This window comes from Heterocephalus glaber, unplaced genomic scaffold (assembly GCF_053883595.1).
Source record: "Heterocephalus glaber isolate CG9 unplaced genomic scaffold, H.glaber_assembly_v1.0 deba00001481, whole genome shotgun sequence".
NCBI classification, from domain to species: domain Eukaryota; kingdom Metazoa; phylum Chordata; class Mammalia; order Rodentia; family Bathyergidae; genus Heterocephalus; species Heterocephalus glaber.
The window spans coordinates 17,029,499-17,045,461 of record NW_028258317.1 but is presented as its reverse complement, the minus strand read 5'-3'; the positions used below and the strand labels follow the sequence as shown (position 1 = coordinate 17,045,461).

General features: G+C 53.3%; 2 protein-coding genes across 6 annotated transcripts; one reads left to right on the top strand and one right to left on the bottom strand.

The window, feature by feature from the left end:
• Positions 1–631: 631 nt before the first annotated feature.
• Positions 632–6,440, top strand: Tesk1 (testis associated actin remodelling kinase 1). Of its 3 annotated transcripts, none has more exons than XM_087184299.1 (11): positions 632–933; positions 1,405–2,266; positions 2,412–2,533; positions 2,671–2,719; positions 3,263–3,409; positions 3,741–3,823; positions 4,000–4,090; positions 4,353–4,436; positions 4,581–4,670; positions 4,801–4,915; positions 5,258–6,440. In XM_087184299.1, exons 2-11 carry the CDS (start codon positions 2,048–2,050, stop codon positions 6,142–6,144), a joined length of 1,887 nt encoding a protein of 628 aa, XP_087040425.1. In that variant the 5' UTR covers positions 632–933; positions 1,405–2,047; the 3' UTR covers positions 6,145–6,440. The 3 variants fall into 3 exon arrangements, with proteins under 3 accessions (XP_087040425.1, XP_087040424.1, XP_004870215.1); XM_087184298.1 differs by having other exon boundaries at positions 632–1,270; XM_004870158.3 differs by having other exon boundaries at positions 632–2,266.
• An 81-nt stretch (positions 6,441–6,521) lies between these two features.
• Cd72 (CD72 molecule) lies at positions 6,522–15,026 on the bottom strand. Of its 3 annotated transcripts, none has more exons than XM_087184302.1 (9): positions 13,984–15,026; positions 13,782–13,892; positions 13,207–13,296; positions 12,631–12,720; positions 11,967–12,302; positions 8,600–8,748; positions 7,872–7,990; positions 6,953–7,102; positions 6,522–6,702 (listed from the first exon to the last, which is right to left on the bottom strand). In XM_087184302.1, the coding sequence occupies exons 1-8, from the start codon at positions 14,063–14,065 to the stop codon at positions 6,958–6,960; spliced, it is 1,122 nt and encodes a 373-aa protein (XP_087040428.1). In that variant the 5' UTR covers positions 14,066–15,026; the 3' UTR covers positions 6,522–6,702; positions 6,953–6,957. The 3 variants fall into 3 exon arrangements, with proteins under 3 accessions (XP_087040428.1, XP_021104159.1, XP_087040429.1); XM_021248500.2 differs by having other exon boundaries at positions 13,207–13,278; XM_087184303.1 differs by having other exon boundaries at positions 7,872–7,987; positions 13,207–13,278.
• Between the last annotated feature and the right edge of the window lie 937 nt (positions 15,027–15,963).

The window sequence follows — 15,963 nt, the reverse complement described above, 5'->3', positions numbered from 1 at the left end:
GGAATTAATTTCTAGTGCTTATAGACTTTACACAACTATAGAAAGCAAATTCTTATAGTTGTAGAGGTTAGCATTAATTTAAGGTGCAGGGTGAGCATGTTTTGCTGAGATAAAATGCCTCTGGAAAAATGAACTGGCTTTGGCCTCTCTCCACTGACCCCAGGAGGACTGTAAATGACTCCCTTCTTCTCCAAACTTGTGGGATACCTTCCCTTGTACGGTGCACCACAGCAGCACCCAGCCTTCTCTTAGCTCGTGTCAATAGGCGTATTAAAATGCCTTTATTCCTTTCTCGGTAGCCCTTGTCAAGTAAATAGTACTGCTTGGTTCCAACTCTCATAAACGTGTGACAAGGACCCACGCGATGTGGGTTGTTTATATTCATTTTCTTCTTAATGTACCACAGAAATAGAAGCACAGTGCTTTAAATTTCTAACAAAGAAAGCATGCTCCCTCAAGCTGCCGCAACTGGCGGGACTCGCAGCTTCCCACTTCCGCCTCCCTCCATTTCACCGCTAGGTGGCAGGAGGGTCAACGACGCCGGAACCGCTCCCCCGAAGCCGCCCTCCGGGAACCAGTGACGTCATCCAATGCTGACGATGATTGGCTATTTCGCCGATGACCGGAGGAGCAGCCAGCAGCAGAACCGGAAGCATCGGGTGCTGGGAATGCCGAGTCCCTAGACTGGGCTTGCGCACTCCGGACCCCTGAGCGGATTTAAAGAGGGCAACTGCAAGCTCCTCCTCCGGCCTGAGGCGGGCAAACCCGACTCCTAAGTGGTGGGGGGCGAAACCTGCGGAGGGGGATCACACAGATAAGGGATGAGGGGAGGAGTCACCTTGGGAGGAGGGGTCACAATGACTAGTGGAGTCACTCAGAGAGCTCGGTGCGTGGGAGGAACACATAGAGGAGGGGATGATGAAGCACCGAGGGGTACTGGTACACTCTGAGGGTGGCAGTGTCATTATAAGGGAAGGTCCCCCAGCAGGGGAGGGGTCTCAGAGAAAAAGCGGTCTTTGAGGGGGCGGGATCTTGCTGAGGGTGGACTCCCGCGGAGGGAGGGGCTTCCCTGCAGGTGGTGGCTTCTCTCTTAAAAGAGTGGATCCTTCGGACAAAGAGGGAGACCCGGGCTGAGTGGTCACCAGGCGGAGGCTCTGGAATCTGAACTTTACTCCGGGGAGGAGGCGCGGAGTGAGGAGGAGTCGGGGCCAAGCCGCTGGGCCGGCCCAGGGCTCCCCGCCGCCCCGGGGCATCACCCCCGTGCGAGAAGGTAGATGGTGTTAGAGTCCGGAGACAGGATGTAGGGGTCGAGGAGACCTAGGCAATGGGCTGCCGGGGCCAGGGCGCAGGTCGGGAAGGGGGACGGGTTGCGGGGCTGCTTCAGACTGCGGCTGGGCCTGACAGGTCTAGTTTTCGGCGCTGCTGATCCGCGGAGCCCAGGAATCAAGCAGCTTCCTGAGCCCGGCCCTGGACGGACAGTGACCCGTGGGAGGAGAGAAAGGACTCCCGGGGCAGCTAAAAGACGTCCGAACCTCGCGAGCGCACACTCAGCCCTTCGTTCCCTTCAGTTCATCACGCCCAGCTCAAATTTGGCCCCGGGACCCCGGGCCACTCACCTGGAGGCGGGCGGCCGAGCGCGGAGCGAGCCCACCTGAGGGGGCGTGGCCGCAGCCTGAAGCCCGGCGCGAAGGAGTTAAGCCGAGGCGGCCCCGCCCCGCCCCAGGCAGGCCGCAGAGCCTGAGCCCCAGCGGTGGAGTCGAGCGGCCGCCGCCCGCCCGCCTCCGCCTGCGGGGAGCCCGCCCGCCGGCGCCCGGGAACGCCGCAGGCACAAGCGCTGCGCAGCAGGGAGCGGCGCGGTGTCCGTCCGGGCCCAGCGAGCCGGAGCTTCGGGGCGGGCCCAGCACCTCGGGCAGGTCCTTCATTCTCAGCGCGGGAGCGGGAGTCCCGGCGCCCCGGATCGGGCTGGGCCCGCGCCCATGGCGAGCGCGGCCTGCCCGGGCCCTGGGGACCCTGCCATGTAAGGCAGCCCCGGGCTGGGGGCCCGGCCATGGCCGGAGAGCGGCCCCCGCTTCGGAGCCCTGGGCCCGGGCCCGGAGAGGCGCCGGGGGAGGGTCCGCCAGGGCCGGGGGGCGCGGGTGGAGGCCCGGGCCGGGGCCGCCCCTCCTCCTACCGGGCTCTCCGCAGCGCCGTGTCCAGCCTGGCGCGAGTGGACGATTTCCACTGCGCCGAGAAGATCGGGGCCGGCTTCTTCTCCGAGGTCTACAAGGTAGGACCTGCCGAGAGGGCAGAGGGGCGGGACCGAACCTTCCACCGGAGGCTAGAACTTGGGGGCCCACAGCTGGGATAAAGAACCCGGACTCCGACGACCCGCCCAACCTGTCGGGCACACGCCGGCCCTTGCCCCCCGCCAGGTTCGGCACCGACAGTCAGGGCAAGTCATGGTACTGAAGATGAACAAGCTCCCCAGTAACCGAGGCAACACTCTACGAGAGGTGCAGCTGATGAACCGTCTCAGGCACCCTAACATCCTAAGGTAAGCACCCCCAGCCTCTGGCTGGGCAGCTTGCTCACTAGGAGGGAAAGGGAAACATCCCACTCTCTGAAAAGTGGGAAATGAGGTGGGGCTGACTCTCTTAAGCCTGCCCTCCTGTCTTCCCCATCCTCTTCCAGGTTCATGGGAGTTTGTGTACATCAGGGGCAGCTGCATGCTCTTACAGAGGTGAGGACAGGCCAGGAAGCGGGAATCCACCTCTGCCACCAAGGGGAAAAGGAGGAGGGTGCCCGGTGGGTCTGCAGAGGAATGAGGAGAGGCACAGGACCTTCTCCCAGGGCAGGCTTCCTGAACTTCCCTTTGGGTAAACGACTTTCAAGAGGCCCCGGCTGGTCTCATTCTGTGTATTCCCTACAACAGTGCTGCTCCACTGAACTTTCTACAAGGATGGTAATGTTCAGTATTTGTGCTGTCTGATGCAGTAGCCATTGGCCACACATGGCTATCTTAGAGCGTGGGAAATATGGCTGATGTGACTGAGGAACTGAATGTTTAATTACATTTAAATGTAATAATTTAGATAGCTGCATATGGCTAGTAACTACTGGGCGGCCCTAGAATGTGAATGGGAGACCCTAGATCACAGATCCACCCTCTGATCATTGTGAGGGGGGATACTCTCCTGGGTATCCCTTGGCTAATTAGTGGGAGGCCTACAATACAGACTGAAGCCTTAACATTTATTCCCCTTCTCCTACCCCTTTGTCCCAGTATATGAATGGGGGGACCCTGGAACAGCTGCTCAGCTCTCCAGAGCCTCTGTCCTGGCCAGTCAGGCTCAGGCTGGCTCTGGACATTGCCCGAGGCCTGCGGTACCTGCATGCCAAAGGTGTATTCCACCGAGATCTCACATCCAAGGTAGGAAGGTCAGGTGGGTGGAGACATGAAAGAGAGTTTGAGACTATTTTGTTGTAACTCATCCACCGATGTTGGAATGTGGACAATAATTCTACTAGGATATTGTAATGGCAAGGCCTTGGAGAATACTGGGAGATCTGGGATGAGGAGAGTCCTCCAAAGGACTGAGTATCACATTGGAGTGTTGGATAATGTTGCAGTGTTGGGGTACACTGGACAACTGGAAAAGTGGGCTTCAGTTATGCTACAGTGATGAGTCTTTAGGTTTATATTGGGAGACCAGAGAGCAGATGGTGATGGGTGTGTGAGAATGCCTATTTGTGTGTGTCAGAACTGCCTTGTCCGACGAGAAGACCGAGGCTTCACAGCTGTGGTGGGTGATTTTGGGCTGGCTGAAAAGATTCCCGTGTATAGGTGAGGTGACCCTGTTACCCTAAAGCCTCCTAGAGGTCCCCTATTGAACATTTCCCTTGGGACATTTCGCTTGGGACATTTCCCTTGGGATGGGGAGGGGCCTCACCTCGTTCCTTTTTGCCTGGGGAGGATACCTGAATGGGCTGTTTCTGACGACCCTTCCCCTGCCCCTGCAGGGAAGGGGCAAGTAAGGAGCCATTGGCTGTGGTGGGTTCCCCGTACTGGATGGCTCCAGAGGTGTTACGGGGTGAGCTGTATGATGAGAAGGTAAGACAATCCTTCAGGGCTTCAAGGCTCTCCAGACACCCTTGAGATACTTCTAAGGTTCTATCCCAATGACAAACCTACCAAATATTAGGAACCTTTAGAGCCCCCATACCCCTCACAGTCACCTTTCCGTTACATTGAAACTGACAAGATTACCCCCCCTCCCCCTGCCCCATCCACCCAAATTCTGGCCTATTCCAACAGAATTCTGGAGTGAGAACTGTCAGTTCCTCCCCCTGTCATTATCATCTTCTCCCCTTAGGCTGATGTCTTTGCCTTTGGGATTGTCCTCTGCGAACTCATCGCCCGAGTACCTGCAGATCCTGACTACCTGCCCCGCACTGAGGTGACTGTCTCTAGGTGAAAGAGAAGGAGACTCTAGACTAGGTGGTTCATACCTCAGGAGGGCTTGGGAGGGTGAGGTCCTCATAGGGAATTAGGAGGAGAACCCAAGGAAGGCTGACTTCAGACCCATCCCCTGTCCCCACAGGACTTTGGCCTGGATGTGCCTGCTTTCCAAACCCTGGTGGGGGATGACTGCCCATTGCCTTTCCTGCTCCTGGCTATCCACTGCTGCAGCGTAAGTGCCTCACTGTCCTTCCTGGTCCCCTGCCCCATTTGTGAGCTGGCATGGCTTCCAGGTGATGGGAGGAAAACTCAGGGACCCTCTTTCAGAGGACTGAGTAAAGCTGCCCCTGTCTGCTCATCAGATGGAACCCAGCACCCGAGCCCCCTTCACTGAAATCACCCAGCACCTGGAATGGATCCTGGAGCAGCTGCCTGAGCCAGCCCCCCTCACCAGGACTCCCCTGACACACAATCAGGGTAAGTGAGCATGACCTTGGCCCAGTGGAAGTCCTTTTGCCTCTCTCTTCCTTAGAACTCAAAAGTTATCTGAGGGAGGCTAAGTGGATTTTAGTTGGAAAAGCTGGGAGTCAGCGTGGGGTGGGGTGGGGTGGGAAGACATCTCAGAGAAGATATTTTCTACTGCTAGAGCCTGCTTGAGGGAGTGGAGGAAGGAAAGATGAGGTAAAAGGTGGCTAGAGGTGACTTTCCTCTTTGCAAAGCACCTTGTGGGACTCCTTTTCTGAGTTTTGGTGCCATCAGAATCCTGGAGAGCTATGATCAAAAGCTGAGAACAGTGATCACAGACTTCTCTGCCTACAGGGTCTGTTCCAAGAGGAGGTTCCTCTTCCACGCTTCCCAGGCCAGACCCCCGGCTCTCTCGAAGCCGGTCAGACCTCTTCCTTCCCCCGTCACCAGAATCACCACCCAACTGGGGGGATAATCTGACAAGAGTCAACCCTTTCTCACTACGGGAAGACCTCAGGGGTGGCAAAATCAAGCTCCTGGACACACCCAGCAAGCCAGTCACCCCCCTGCCCCTTGTACCATCATCACCACTATCCTCCACCCAGCTGCCCTTGGTGACCACTCCAGAGACTCTAGTCCATCCTGGGACACCTGCCCGCCGCTGCCGCTCATTACCATCATCCCCTGAGCTTCCCCGACGTATGGAGACTGCACTGCCAGGCCCTGGCCCTCCCCCAGTGGGCCCCTCAGCTGATGAGAAGATGGAGTGTGAGGGCAGCAGCCCAGAACCAGAACCCCCGGGGCCAGCTCCTCAGCTCCCCCTGGCTGTGGCCACAGACAACTTCATCAGCACTTGTTCCTCAGCCTCCCAACCCTGGTCCCCTAGATCAGGACCACCCCTCAACAACAACCTCCCAGCTGTCGTGGTGAACTCTCCCCAGGGCTGGGCTGGGGAGCCCTGGAACCGGGCTCAGCATAGCCTGCCCCGGGCAGCAGCCCTGGAGCGGACAGAACCCTCACCACCCCCTTCAGCCTCCCGGGAGCCTGAAGAGGGGCTGCCCTGCCCTGGCTGCTGCCTTGGTCCCTTCAGCTTTGGCTTCCTGTCCATGTGTCCCCGTCCCACCCCAGCTGTTGCCCGCTACCGCAACCTGAACTGTGAGGCGGGAAGTCTTCTCTGCCACCGAGGGCACCATGCCAAGCCACCCACACCCAGCTTGCAGCTGCCTGGGGCACGCTCTTAGCAATGAGGCCTGTGATCTCAGCCCTCCAACTTTGGCCTTCTGGACACCTTGTGAGGAAAGAGTCCACTTGCCGGACAATGCCAGCCCCAAGTGGGCTGACCAACTCTTCTCCCCATATAGGGGAGCCTCAGCATGGACTTGAGGGACAGAGCACTTCCTATCCAACCCCTGGGCTTGCTGTCCTGTGGGGATCACTGAACCAGACATAGCACTGCTGACATACAAGACTAACACGTGCAGATTATTTAAAAATATTTCAATAAAACTGCCTGGCTGGCTCCGGGCTGCCCCATCTACTCAGCCCATGCACCCTCCTCCCCACCCACTTCCAGTACGGGAGGTTCCTGAGGGAGGCCAGAGTCCCTTCCAGAGACTTCTTCACCCTCTTTCCCAGGAGCACTCCAGGTTCTAAGCAGGCTGCAGGCTGGCTAGAAGTGTCAGGATGGATCAGAATTTGGCTGGGTGCTACCCAGAATGAAGGAAGGCTGGGGACGATGATGTCAGGAGTAATGGGCCACAGGTTAGGGATGAGAGTCACAAGCTCTGTTGGCATGAGTTCTGGAAGAGTAAAGCATCAGTGAGTTCTACAGCTACTGTCACTTAACACTCACCCATCTCACTCTGTCCCCTCCTCCCCAGTTCCCTGGACAGCCTCCCTCCTGTCCTAGGCCTTACCTGTCCCTCTGCCCAACCCACTGGATGCTGTGGCTGTGACTGTCAAGCCAAGAATGAGTTTTCCTTCTGACCTCTGGGTCCCTCTACCACTCAAGCCCTCCTTGTCTCATGCCTCAACCCGTCCCTCACTTACCTAGCTCAGTGCAAAGAGTGGTCCCAGTTTGGAAACTTGAAAGCTGCCAGTTCACAGATGTACCGAAGAGACTCTGTACATTTCTCTGTCTCCCAGGCTGACCATGACCTATGTTTTTGTACCTTGGCACAGTTTAGGGTTTGATAATACCTACAGAATATAAAGCAGAACTGGGATGCTCTCTGGACCCCTCCTAGCTCATCTTCCCTTCTCTCTTACTCTGTATGAAACCTAGCGGGACTCCCAATTCACCCTACCTGCATAAGGCCATGTCTACTCATGGTTGAGAGATCGATTTCTGGACTCCCAACTAGGAAGAGACTTTATGACCAGGGAGGAAAAATCACCCAAGGTCCTAACATGAAAATTTCAAGATAGGGAACATGAGGACCTCTTTCAGGGTCCCTAGGGCTGATCTTCCAAATTACTCCACTGCTCCTTTGCTGACTTCCCTGAGAGAGGAGAGGCCTCTAGTGCCCCAAGTGGCCTGACTGAGAAAGTACAACCTCAGTTTGGGTAGCCTTGTCGGGATGAGAAGTTAGTAAGGTCCTAATTAAATTGTTTCTCCGAAGGATGACAGATTCCCAACCCAGTATTTATTTTTTTAAAGCACATGCCAGGGATCTCCAGGTACTGGGGATAAAATAGAAAGATTGCCCTAAAAAGTTATTAATCAAATAGAGGAAACAGGGCCGAGGATTTAGCTCAGTGGTTTCAATGCCTGCTGTGCAAGCGCAAGGACCTGAGTTTGATCCCCGGTACCAAAAAAAAATCGAACAAACAAATAGAGGAAACAAATAGGCAATTGTAACATTGATTTATGGAAGAGTTTTGGGACCAGTGCATGGGGAGAGATTGTATCATTATGTCTTTATGAGAGAGTTGGGTTGAACATACCCAGAAGTGCTCACAAACTTACCAGTATTGTGAATCAGTCAACCAAGTCCCCCGCTGGGCCCTATCAGTGTTGAGGCCAATCCAATATGTATCTGAGCCACCACCTGACAATAATTTACTGAAGCTGCTGGGGAGTAACTGCTGGGGAAGATTCAGAGAGACCAAAGATATGTGGAGAGTGATGAGAAATATGAAGGAAAATGAAAACCCAGGAGGAAGCCTGTGAGTTTTGGCAAGAAGGCTATGCCCATGGTTGGCACGTGACAGCTCATTGGTGACCTTTCCCTGCATCCTTCAAGTGCCACCCTTTAGTTCATCTCCCAAATGGGTAAGAATTTTTGCCATCCCTTGGAGGGGAGTTGTTCTGTACACTGTAGTGGTCCCAAGAAACAAGTCTCTCCCACCAGGGCTGTCACTTGTCTGAAAGACCATGAGAGTCAAAGGACCATTAAGCCCAGAAGGCTGACCAGAAAGCTGAGACAGGCACAAATGAAAGCAGAGATGCTTCAGAAGTTTCAGCTCTCATGCCAACTGTAATCAGTTAGTAGAAGCCACCTGGAGCATGGGGCTGAGAAGATACAGAGAGGCTGTTTCCAAGTTCAGTGGCAAGTAGTGTGATTATCACTATACTATGGAAAAGGAATGGAAGTCGTGGTATGCACGCCAGGTGTGCAGTGCCCTTCCTAGCTTGATGCCATACCTCCCTTTACCTAACTACCCACTTCCATCTGTAGATAAGGGTGTGCTTACTGAATAAGACTGATAAGGTTGAAGGAAGGTGGCCAGCTTGGAGGACAGAGATGTGCAATGGTTTTTGCTCTCCTCCCAAGTCTTCTCAGTAGGTGAGAAGTAAAAGCAGCGCTTCTCATGAAGTGTCCATCCCATCAGACAGCAGGTGTCTACAAAGAAGAAAGAGTGTGACTGCAGCAGCACTTGGGATGAAAGTGACTACTCAACAACCTAGGGCTAACGATATGCCCTTACCTCTGATTGCAACACCTTCTAGTCCTTGATCTTTGCAATCTTTTTTAGTTTGTCTCCCCTAGAAATGCCATACTTGTATATGTTTAGTAAAATCCTTAACATCCAACAACATTACTTCTTAACAATTTGGGAGATTTATTTTAATAGGGCTGGTTTTACTATCCCCAATTTCTGGGTTTTTTGTTTTTGTTTTTGTTTTTGGTACCGGGGATCGAACTCGGGTCCTTGCGCTTGCGAGGCAGGAGGCAGAACCACTGAGCTAAATCCCTAGCCCAATCCCCAATTTCTGAAAGATTACAGTCCACTCCAACAGTTTGGTTAACCTCATCTGTAGGTAACTGGTCACTAGGCCTCTGGGTCATTCATTTATTCATTCATTCATCCCATTGCTCCCTAAAGCATTCCCAACTGCATGTTCAAAACACTTCACCAGCCACTGGCCATGTCCTCTCCCCATGCTTCTATAAGCAGACAACCTTGGTTCCTGTTTTACTAAAAGTGTTTGCACTCTCCATTTCCCTCCTCCACACCTCAAATTTCCTGTCTTTGTTCTTCTTTTCCTGACTATCCCTTAAAAAATGATTGACTTCCTTAACGTCCCACACCCCAATCTGAGCTCCTGACCCCAACCCACCTCTTGCCATGGCTTTGATCCCTCAGCCTTATCTCCATCACTCAAAATCCATTCCCTGTCTACTGGCTCCCTCTCTCCTGTCTTCATTTGCTCATATCCCTACCCAGTTTCCCCTTGACATACTGTCCTGTGGTGACTTAAAGGAATAAAAAGAAACTGGTGTGGCCACTATGAGATATTAAAAATATTAGGGGATAAGCGGCACACTTATCCCCTAATATTATTTTATATTTTGTATTAGGAGAAGGAGAAAGCCAAGTAGGGTTTTACATAGAATTCTGCTCACTAGCTATATACCAAATATGTGATATGTCTGGAACATATAATACGTATTCCATCACTTTAACATAATGAATTTACCAGAATGACATGATCTAGACTGGGACAGCACAATCACATTTGTGCTTAAAGGATCATCCTAGCTCCAATATGAAGAATGGACTGTTTGAACAGGGATGGGTGAGGGAGTTAGGAAAACACTCAGAAAGCTATTGCAGTTGTCTTTGTAAAACATAGGCTGAGCTGGGTGTGGTGGTGCACACCCGTAATCCCAGCACTCTGGAGGCTGAGGCAGGAGGACTGCCACAAATTTGAGGCCAGACTGGGCTACAGAGTGAGTTCAAGACCAGCCTAAGGGGCGGGGATTTAGCTCAGTGGTTCTGCCTCCTGCCTCAAAAGCACAAGGTCCCAAGTTCCATCCCCGGTACAAAAAAAAAAAAAAAAAAAAAAAAAGACCAGCCTGAACTCACTACCTAGTGAGACCCTGTCTCAAAAAAAAAAAAAAAAAAACCAGGATGGGCAAAAATAGCTATGTAGCCTTGGTGACGGAAAATGAAAGAAGTTGCTCTCTTATGTGGTAGGAGATTGGGGCTTTTGTGATGGAGAGCAAGCTGACCATTGCAGAGCTTGGCAGATTCTACAGCTTGCTTAGACTCTAGAGTTTCAGTGGCACTAAGCTGATTGGTTGCACAATTTGTCACTTCTAAGTGCAAGTCTGGACTATGGTTGGTTGGGTTCATCCAGGGTTGAGTTTTGATGAGTCCAGTGCATCAGAAGGACAATGGACAAACAGAGTGAGTGGCTGAGTGATGGATCCCCAAACCCAAGGAACAGAAGTAAGTACAGGAGACACCTGAGGGGAAGGAAGGAATAGGGGAGTTCGCACATTGGAGGCCTCAGTGAAGGGGAAGAAGTGTGGGTAAGTTCAGAGGGCTAGGCAGTTGTGATGAGAGTGGCAGTCTGCAACCACCCTTTCAGCAGAGGAACAAGATGGATGTTGAGGTCTGGGGTTGGTATGGGAATGGTGGCAGCACTGACACGGAACTGAAAGTCACAGAAGATTAAAAGGTTAAGGAAATGAGGGCCAGGTGTGCATATAACCTTGCTGTCTCGAGCCTGGGGAGAGCATCTAGATGGCCCCTGAGCCATAGCCTGTGAACACTCCAGTCCTTCAAATTCAGCACCCTTCCTAGAACCTCAGCTTCCCCCAGCACAGCCTCTCCCTTTCAGGTATACCTTCCCCCATCTCTGCCTACTGGTTGAGCTCCTGCTTTCAAAATAAACAACAATGAATCCTGGTTCTCTAAGCCACAACACACACACACACACACACACACACACACACACACACACACACACACACCATGAGTGCCAGAGAGGGCTGCTGATAACTGCAGCTGCCTTGACCCATGTCCAGACTACGCTTTGTCTCAGTCAGTAATTCCCTTCTGGGGAATCTTAGGTATAGTATGAATTAATATGAAGTACTATTCAGTCATAAAGATACATTTGAATCATTTGTAGGAAAATGAATGGCTCTGGAGACCATAATACTGTGTGAAATAAATCAGACACAGAAGATTAAATACTATATGGTTCCTCTAATATGAGAGGCCCATAATATAAATAATTTAAAGAGAAAAATAAATGAGAGATGGGCCGGGGATTTAGCTCAGTGGTTCTGCCGCCTGCCTCACAAGCCAAGGGCCTGAGTTTGATCCCCGGTACCAAAAAAAAAAAAAAGAGAGAGAGAGATGAGAGATGGTAGGAAACAGTGAGGTAGACTGTAGAAATGGGAAAGGAAACTGGGAGAGAAGGACATGGGAAGGGCAGGGAGAAGCAGTAGAAATGATCAACACGTGATATGTATATGTACCAGTTCCCCAAAATGAATGTAGTTATTATTTGTCACAAACATCTACTAATAAAAATACATTTAAAATGTTTAAAAAGAGAATGAATTAAAGCTGTGACCCTTGTCACCCTCCTGTCCCCAGGATCTGCCTTAGAGCTGGGTGAGCCCCCTGAATGCAGGGTGCATCCTGATCCATCTCCCTGGAAGCCAAGGTTGCATAGCTCAGGTCAGCCAGTACTCTGATTCCCTGGCCCTTTCCCAAATGACTCAGTGGCCTCTGAGAGCTAAAAGACCCCTGCCACTCATGTCTCCTCGCTTTAGTCCATCCCTCACCTCTCCCACCTCCCCTCTTCTAGAGCAGATACCTTCTGAAGGGCATGTGAAGAAGTGCTTCAGCGTGTCCTGCGTGGTCCTCAGCCTCTGCTCCAAGGCTTCCCTCTGCTTCTCCTCCCCTTGCAAGGCCTCTGTGGTCTTCTGCCCATCCACCTGGCAGGTGTTTAGCTGCTCCTTGGCAGCCTGGTGACTCCTCTGCTCCTCCTGTAGCGCTTCCTGACTCCGAGCCAGCTCTTTACTGGACTCCTGCAGGTCCTCTTCCTTCTGCCCCAGCTGAGTTATTCTTTGGTGGAGCTGCTGCTGAAGGCTGCTGTTAGTGGCTTCCAGAACCCTGTTCATGTGCTGGAGCTGCTGAGAAACCTGCAGATCTGTTTGGCCATAAAGAGAGATTTGGAGGCCATCTCCTCCAGCTATGTCCTAATGCTCGGAGACAGCAGCATCAGCCCTTTTTCTGCTTCTTGCAACTTTCTCTGTAACAAGCTGAAATATAAAACCTAGCTCCATAAAGCTAAAGGGCACTGTGCTAGTTAAGGACAATTTAGGAACCCAGGGCGCTCTAAGATGTACAAGGGAGGGGAACCAGATCCAAAGCTAAGTGTGAGTAGTGACTATGGGCCTTGTTGAAGGAAGGCAGTTTTGAGGGGCAGACGAGAAGGAATTTGGGGTGAGTGGGAAATGGGGGGCAGCCATACTCACAGCGCACTCCCAGGCAGATAGCAGCCACTCCTAACAGCAGGCAGGTGAGGACTAGGCCTAGTAAGAGGTGTTGCAAGCAGGTAGCAGGGCCTTGGGGACAGAGATGGGGGTGAGTGCCAGTCCCTGAAAAGACTTTATAGAATGAGGGTATTCCTGGGGAAAGCATCCCTAAGAGAACAGCAAAGGGGCATTGTGGGTTTTGTCAGGTAGTGGGTGTTTTGCAAGTAGGGATTAGGGGTGTTTCAGACCAAGGGGCTGGGGACTGTAACTGGTAAGGAGGATCGAGGGGCACTGTCCGGTAGGAGAGTAACCAGACAGAGAGAGGGAAAGGGTTGAGCGAGAGGGATGTGTGAATGGGGACGGTCCGCAAGGGGGCGGGTTGTGATCTATCTAGGTCGACAAGTTAGGGTAAGGCTGAGCCGGGTGGAAACAGGTCCCCCACCCGGCGCGGCCCAGCGCCTTCCCGGCGGGCACCTGCGCAGGCGCCTCCAGTCCGCTGCCCCAGCCCCGCCATGCTCGCGCCCGGCGGGGCAGCTGTGGGCAGCACGCGCGGGACTCGGGAAGGGCGATACCCACAAGCGAGAATCCACGCGACAGCCGGCGAGGTCGCGGAGCTCCAGGACGCAGTCTTCTGCTCCGAACTGACCCCTACGGAAGGGGGGCGTCCTGTGTGAACACGGGAAGCCCCGGGGAATGTCCCTCTGTTCACCCTGTCCCCCGACACGTCGAGGCCCAAGACTGCCCCGGTGTCGCCCCCTGAATCTGCCCTCAGACACCGCATCACCTGGAGTCCCTGGGCTTCCCCGGACATTCTCACCTCCCTCTTTGGTTACCCTTTATCCCTGATCGGCTCCTCGGGGCCATTACTTGCAGCCCCCGCCCCTCCCCGTTGCTCTCATCCGTTTCTAATCCTCTCTTCTCTCTTCACCTCCCCATCTCCCAGCAGAACTCATCTCCCCCAAGGCTGCTCTGACTCTGTCCCCCAGCACCTGTCAGCCCACTGGCGTCTCCAACCGGCCCGAGTCTGTCTTCTCTCCCTGGCTCCCTTTTATCCTGTTCTCATTCATTCCCTTCTTTCCCAAACACTGCCCTCCTTCCTAGTCTCCCTTGTGCAAAACACCCCCACAGACACATCCCGGGGCTCCCCTTACCTGCTCTGTCCCCTACCCCAGAAGAAACCAAGCCCACCCCACTGGGGACTGTTGGCACTTGTACGTTCTCATATGTGAGTTCCCCATCCTCATCCTCGTAGGCCTCTGCATCTGCAGAGAAAAGAAACCCCAAGGTGGGAGTCAGGAATGGGCTATCAAGGGGTCAGGGATGCAGGATCAGGGAAGACCCCTTCCCTCTCACCTGGTCCTAAGCGGCCAGAGATGCTTTTCTTCAGGGGAGCCTTCACAAACCGCAGGTCTGCATAGGTGATGGCCTCAGCCATGGTCCTCAACACCTTTACCCCGACCCGTCTCCCCTCTCATCCAGCCCAAGCCTCCCTGGCTGCTCTCTGTCCCTCACAATCTTAAGCTTAGTGTTCTCTCTGTGACTGCGCTTTGCTCTCTGACTTGAAGATGAAAAAGAGGAAGGTGTAAGTCTACCACAGATGGGCTCAGTGAAGCAGAATCGTCCCTGGGCCAGAGCCAGAGGGGCAGGGGAGGGACACTAAGGTCCTAAGCACCGGGGTGGGGCCTGGGCAAGTGTCCCCCTCATCTTCAAGTGTCCTAGACCCCCCTCTGGCCTCGTACTACTGAGATCCACACACCTGTCCTCCTGGTTATCTGCCCTAATTTGCGCCCCCCCAAATGCCAGCTCATCAGTTTGTTGTTGTTGGGGCTCTTTTGTGCCCAGCTGACCCCAAACCATGTCCCAGTCAATCTTCCCCATCAGATTGCCCTTAGCTTCTTGTCATTTGGGGGTTTCCAGTAGGTCCATGGACTCCCAGAAAGGGACTCCTGATTTGGAGGCTTAAGTGAGGCCCGTGTCCCCCTCCATGCTGGGGGTTTTAGGGTGGACCCAGCTGCCCTCCTGCTAGCTTCACTAAACTGCCACACAGAGAAGGCCTCACTCAGATGTCCTTCCTGGGAATGTGGCGGCCCTTTGGGGTTGCAGGGAACACCTGGCCTACTGATTTCCCTATAAACACTGCAGACTCTTGCCTTGCAGCTTTTCCTGACCCTTCCACTTTGCTGTCCAGCTGCTCATACCCATGGCCAGCCAAGCCCTTTCTTCTCCCACTCTGAGGCTGCCAGACTGGGGCATCCTCTGTGTCCCCAGGAGTATCCAAGCTGAATCCAGTGAGCAGATCCCAGGAGGCAGAGCCTCTGAAACAGGCTTGTGCAGGACTGAGGGTAAGGGCCAACCACTGCTGGAGCACCTCAGAGGAAGCCCATGGCAGTCCTGACCCTTGTGCACCCTGCAGGAGACAGGTGGACCCATGAGCATAGAGCTGCATAGCAACCAAGAAGTGCTGTGGCTTCTTAGCCAGAGGTGAGGCACACACCTGTAATCCCAGCTGCTCAGAAGGCTGAGAAAGGAGAATTGCCAGTTTGAAGCCAGCCTGGAAAACATAGTAAGGCACTGTCTTTACAAAATAAATAAATAAAAATAAAAGGGGCTGGGAATTTATAGCTCAGTGGTAGAGATTGTCTAGCATGCACAAGACCCTGGATGCAATCTCCAATACCACCACCACCAAAATGTTCTTCTTTGCAAAGGTCCCAGGTGCTGGGAATGTGTAGCTCAGTAGTAGAGCATGAACATCATACACTAGGTTCAATCTCCAGCACCAAAAAAATAGAAAATCTCAACATTGTCCCTTTACACCCAGGCCCAAGTAAAAGGAACATTTGGGCTAGGGATTTAGCTCAGTGGTGCCGCCGCCTGCCTCGAAAACACAAGGTCCTGAGTTCAATCCCCAGTCCCCCCCACAAAAGGAGCATTTTGTGGGGAGTCCCCAGGACTGAGAAGCTATCATAGGCGATGAGGGCCTGCCTGATGGAGAAGAGAGAGAATCCAGGTAGGGGAGAGGGGGCTGCTAAACAGCCGTAGCCAGAGGTGCTCCCTCATGTTCTTTTACTAGAATGAGACCCCTCACAGGAACCTGAAAAGGGCCTGCATCTGCAGGTGGAAAGGAGCTGAACCCACACCCTTATGAGCAACATCCGCCCACTCAGAAGCTCCTCCAGAAGCTGTAGGCAGGAAAAAGGAAGCGGACAAATGTCCTCACCACACCAACAGTTCATGTGGCTGGTGATGTGTGGTGGGTGCTGTGATGGGCTGTGGAGTTCTGCGGAGTGCGTGGTCCAGCTTACCCCAGAGAAAGTGACCATGGAGGCAGAA

Bases quoted from the DNA above. Each gene is read 5' to 3' on its own strand.
- Cd72 (XM_087184302.1), bottom strand. From the start codon at position 14,065: ATGGCTGAGGCCATCACCTATGCAGACCTGCGGTTTGTGAAGGCTCCC. The intron at 13,893-13,983 runs GTGAGAGGGAAG...TTTTCTCTGCAG, and splicing joins CTCTGGCCGCTTAGGACCAG to ATGCAGAGGCCTACGAGGAT. The intron at 12,303-12,630 runs GTGAGTATGGCT...ATGGCCAAACAG, and splicing joins TATCTGCCTGGGAGTGCGCT to ATCTGCAGGTTTCTCAGCAG.
- Tesk1 (XM_087184299.1), top strand. From the start codon at position 2,048: ATGGCCGGAGAGCGGCCCCCGCTTCGGAGCCCTGGGCCCGGGCCCGGA. The intron at 2,267-2,411 runs GTAGGACCTGCC...GCCCCCCGCCAG, and splicing joins TCTTCTCCGAGGTCTACAAG to GTTCGGCACCGACAGTCAGG. The intron at 4,437-4,580 runs GTGACTGTCTCT...CTGTCCCCACAG, and splicing joins ACTACCTGCCCCGCACTGAG to GACTTTGGCCTGGATGTGCC.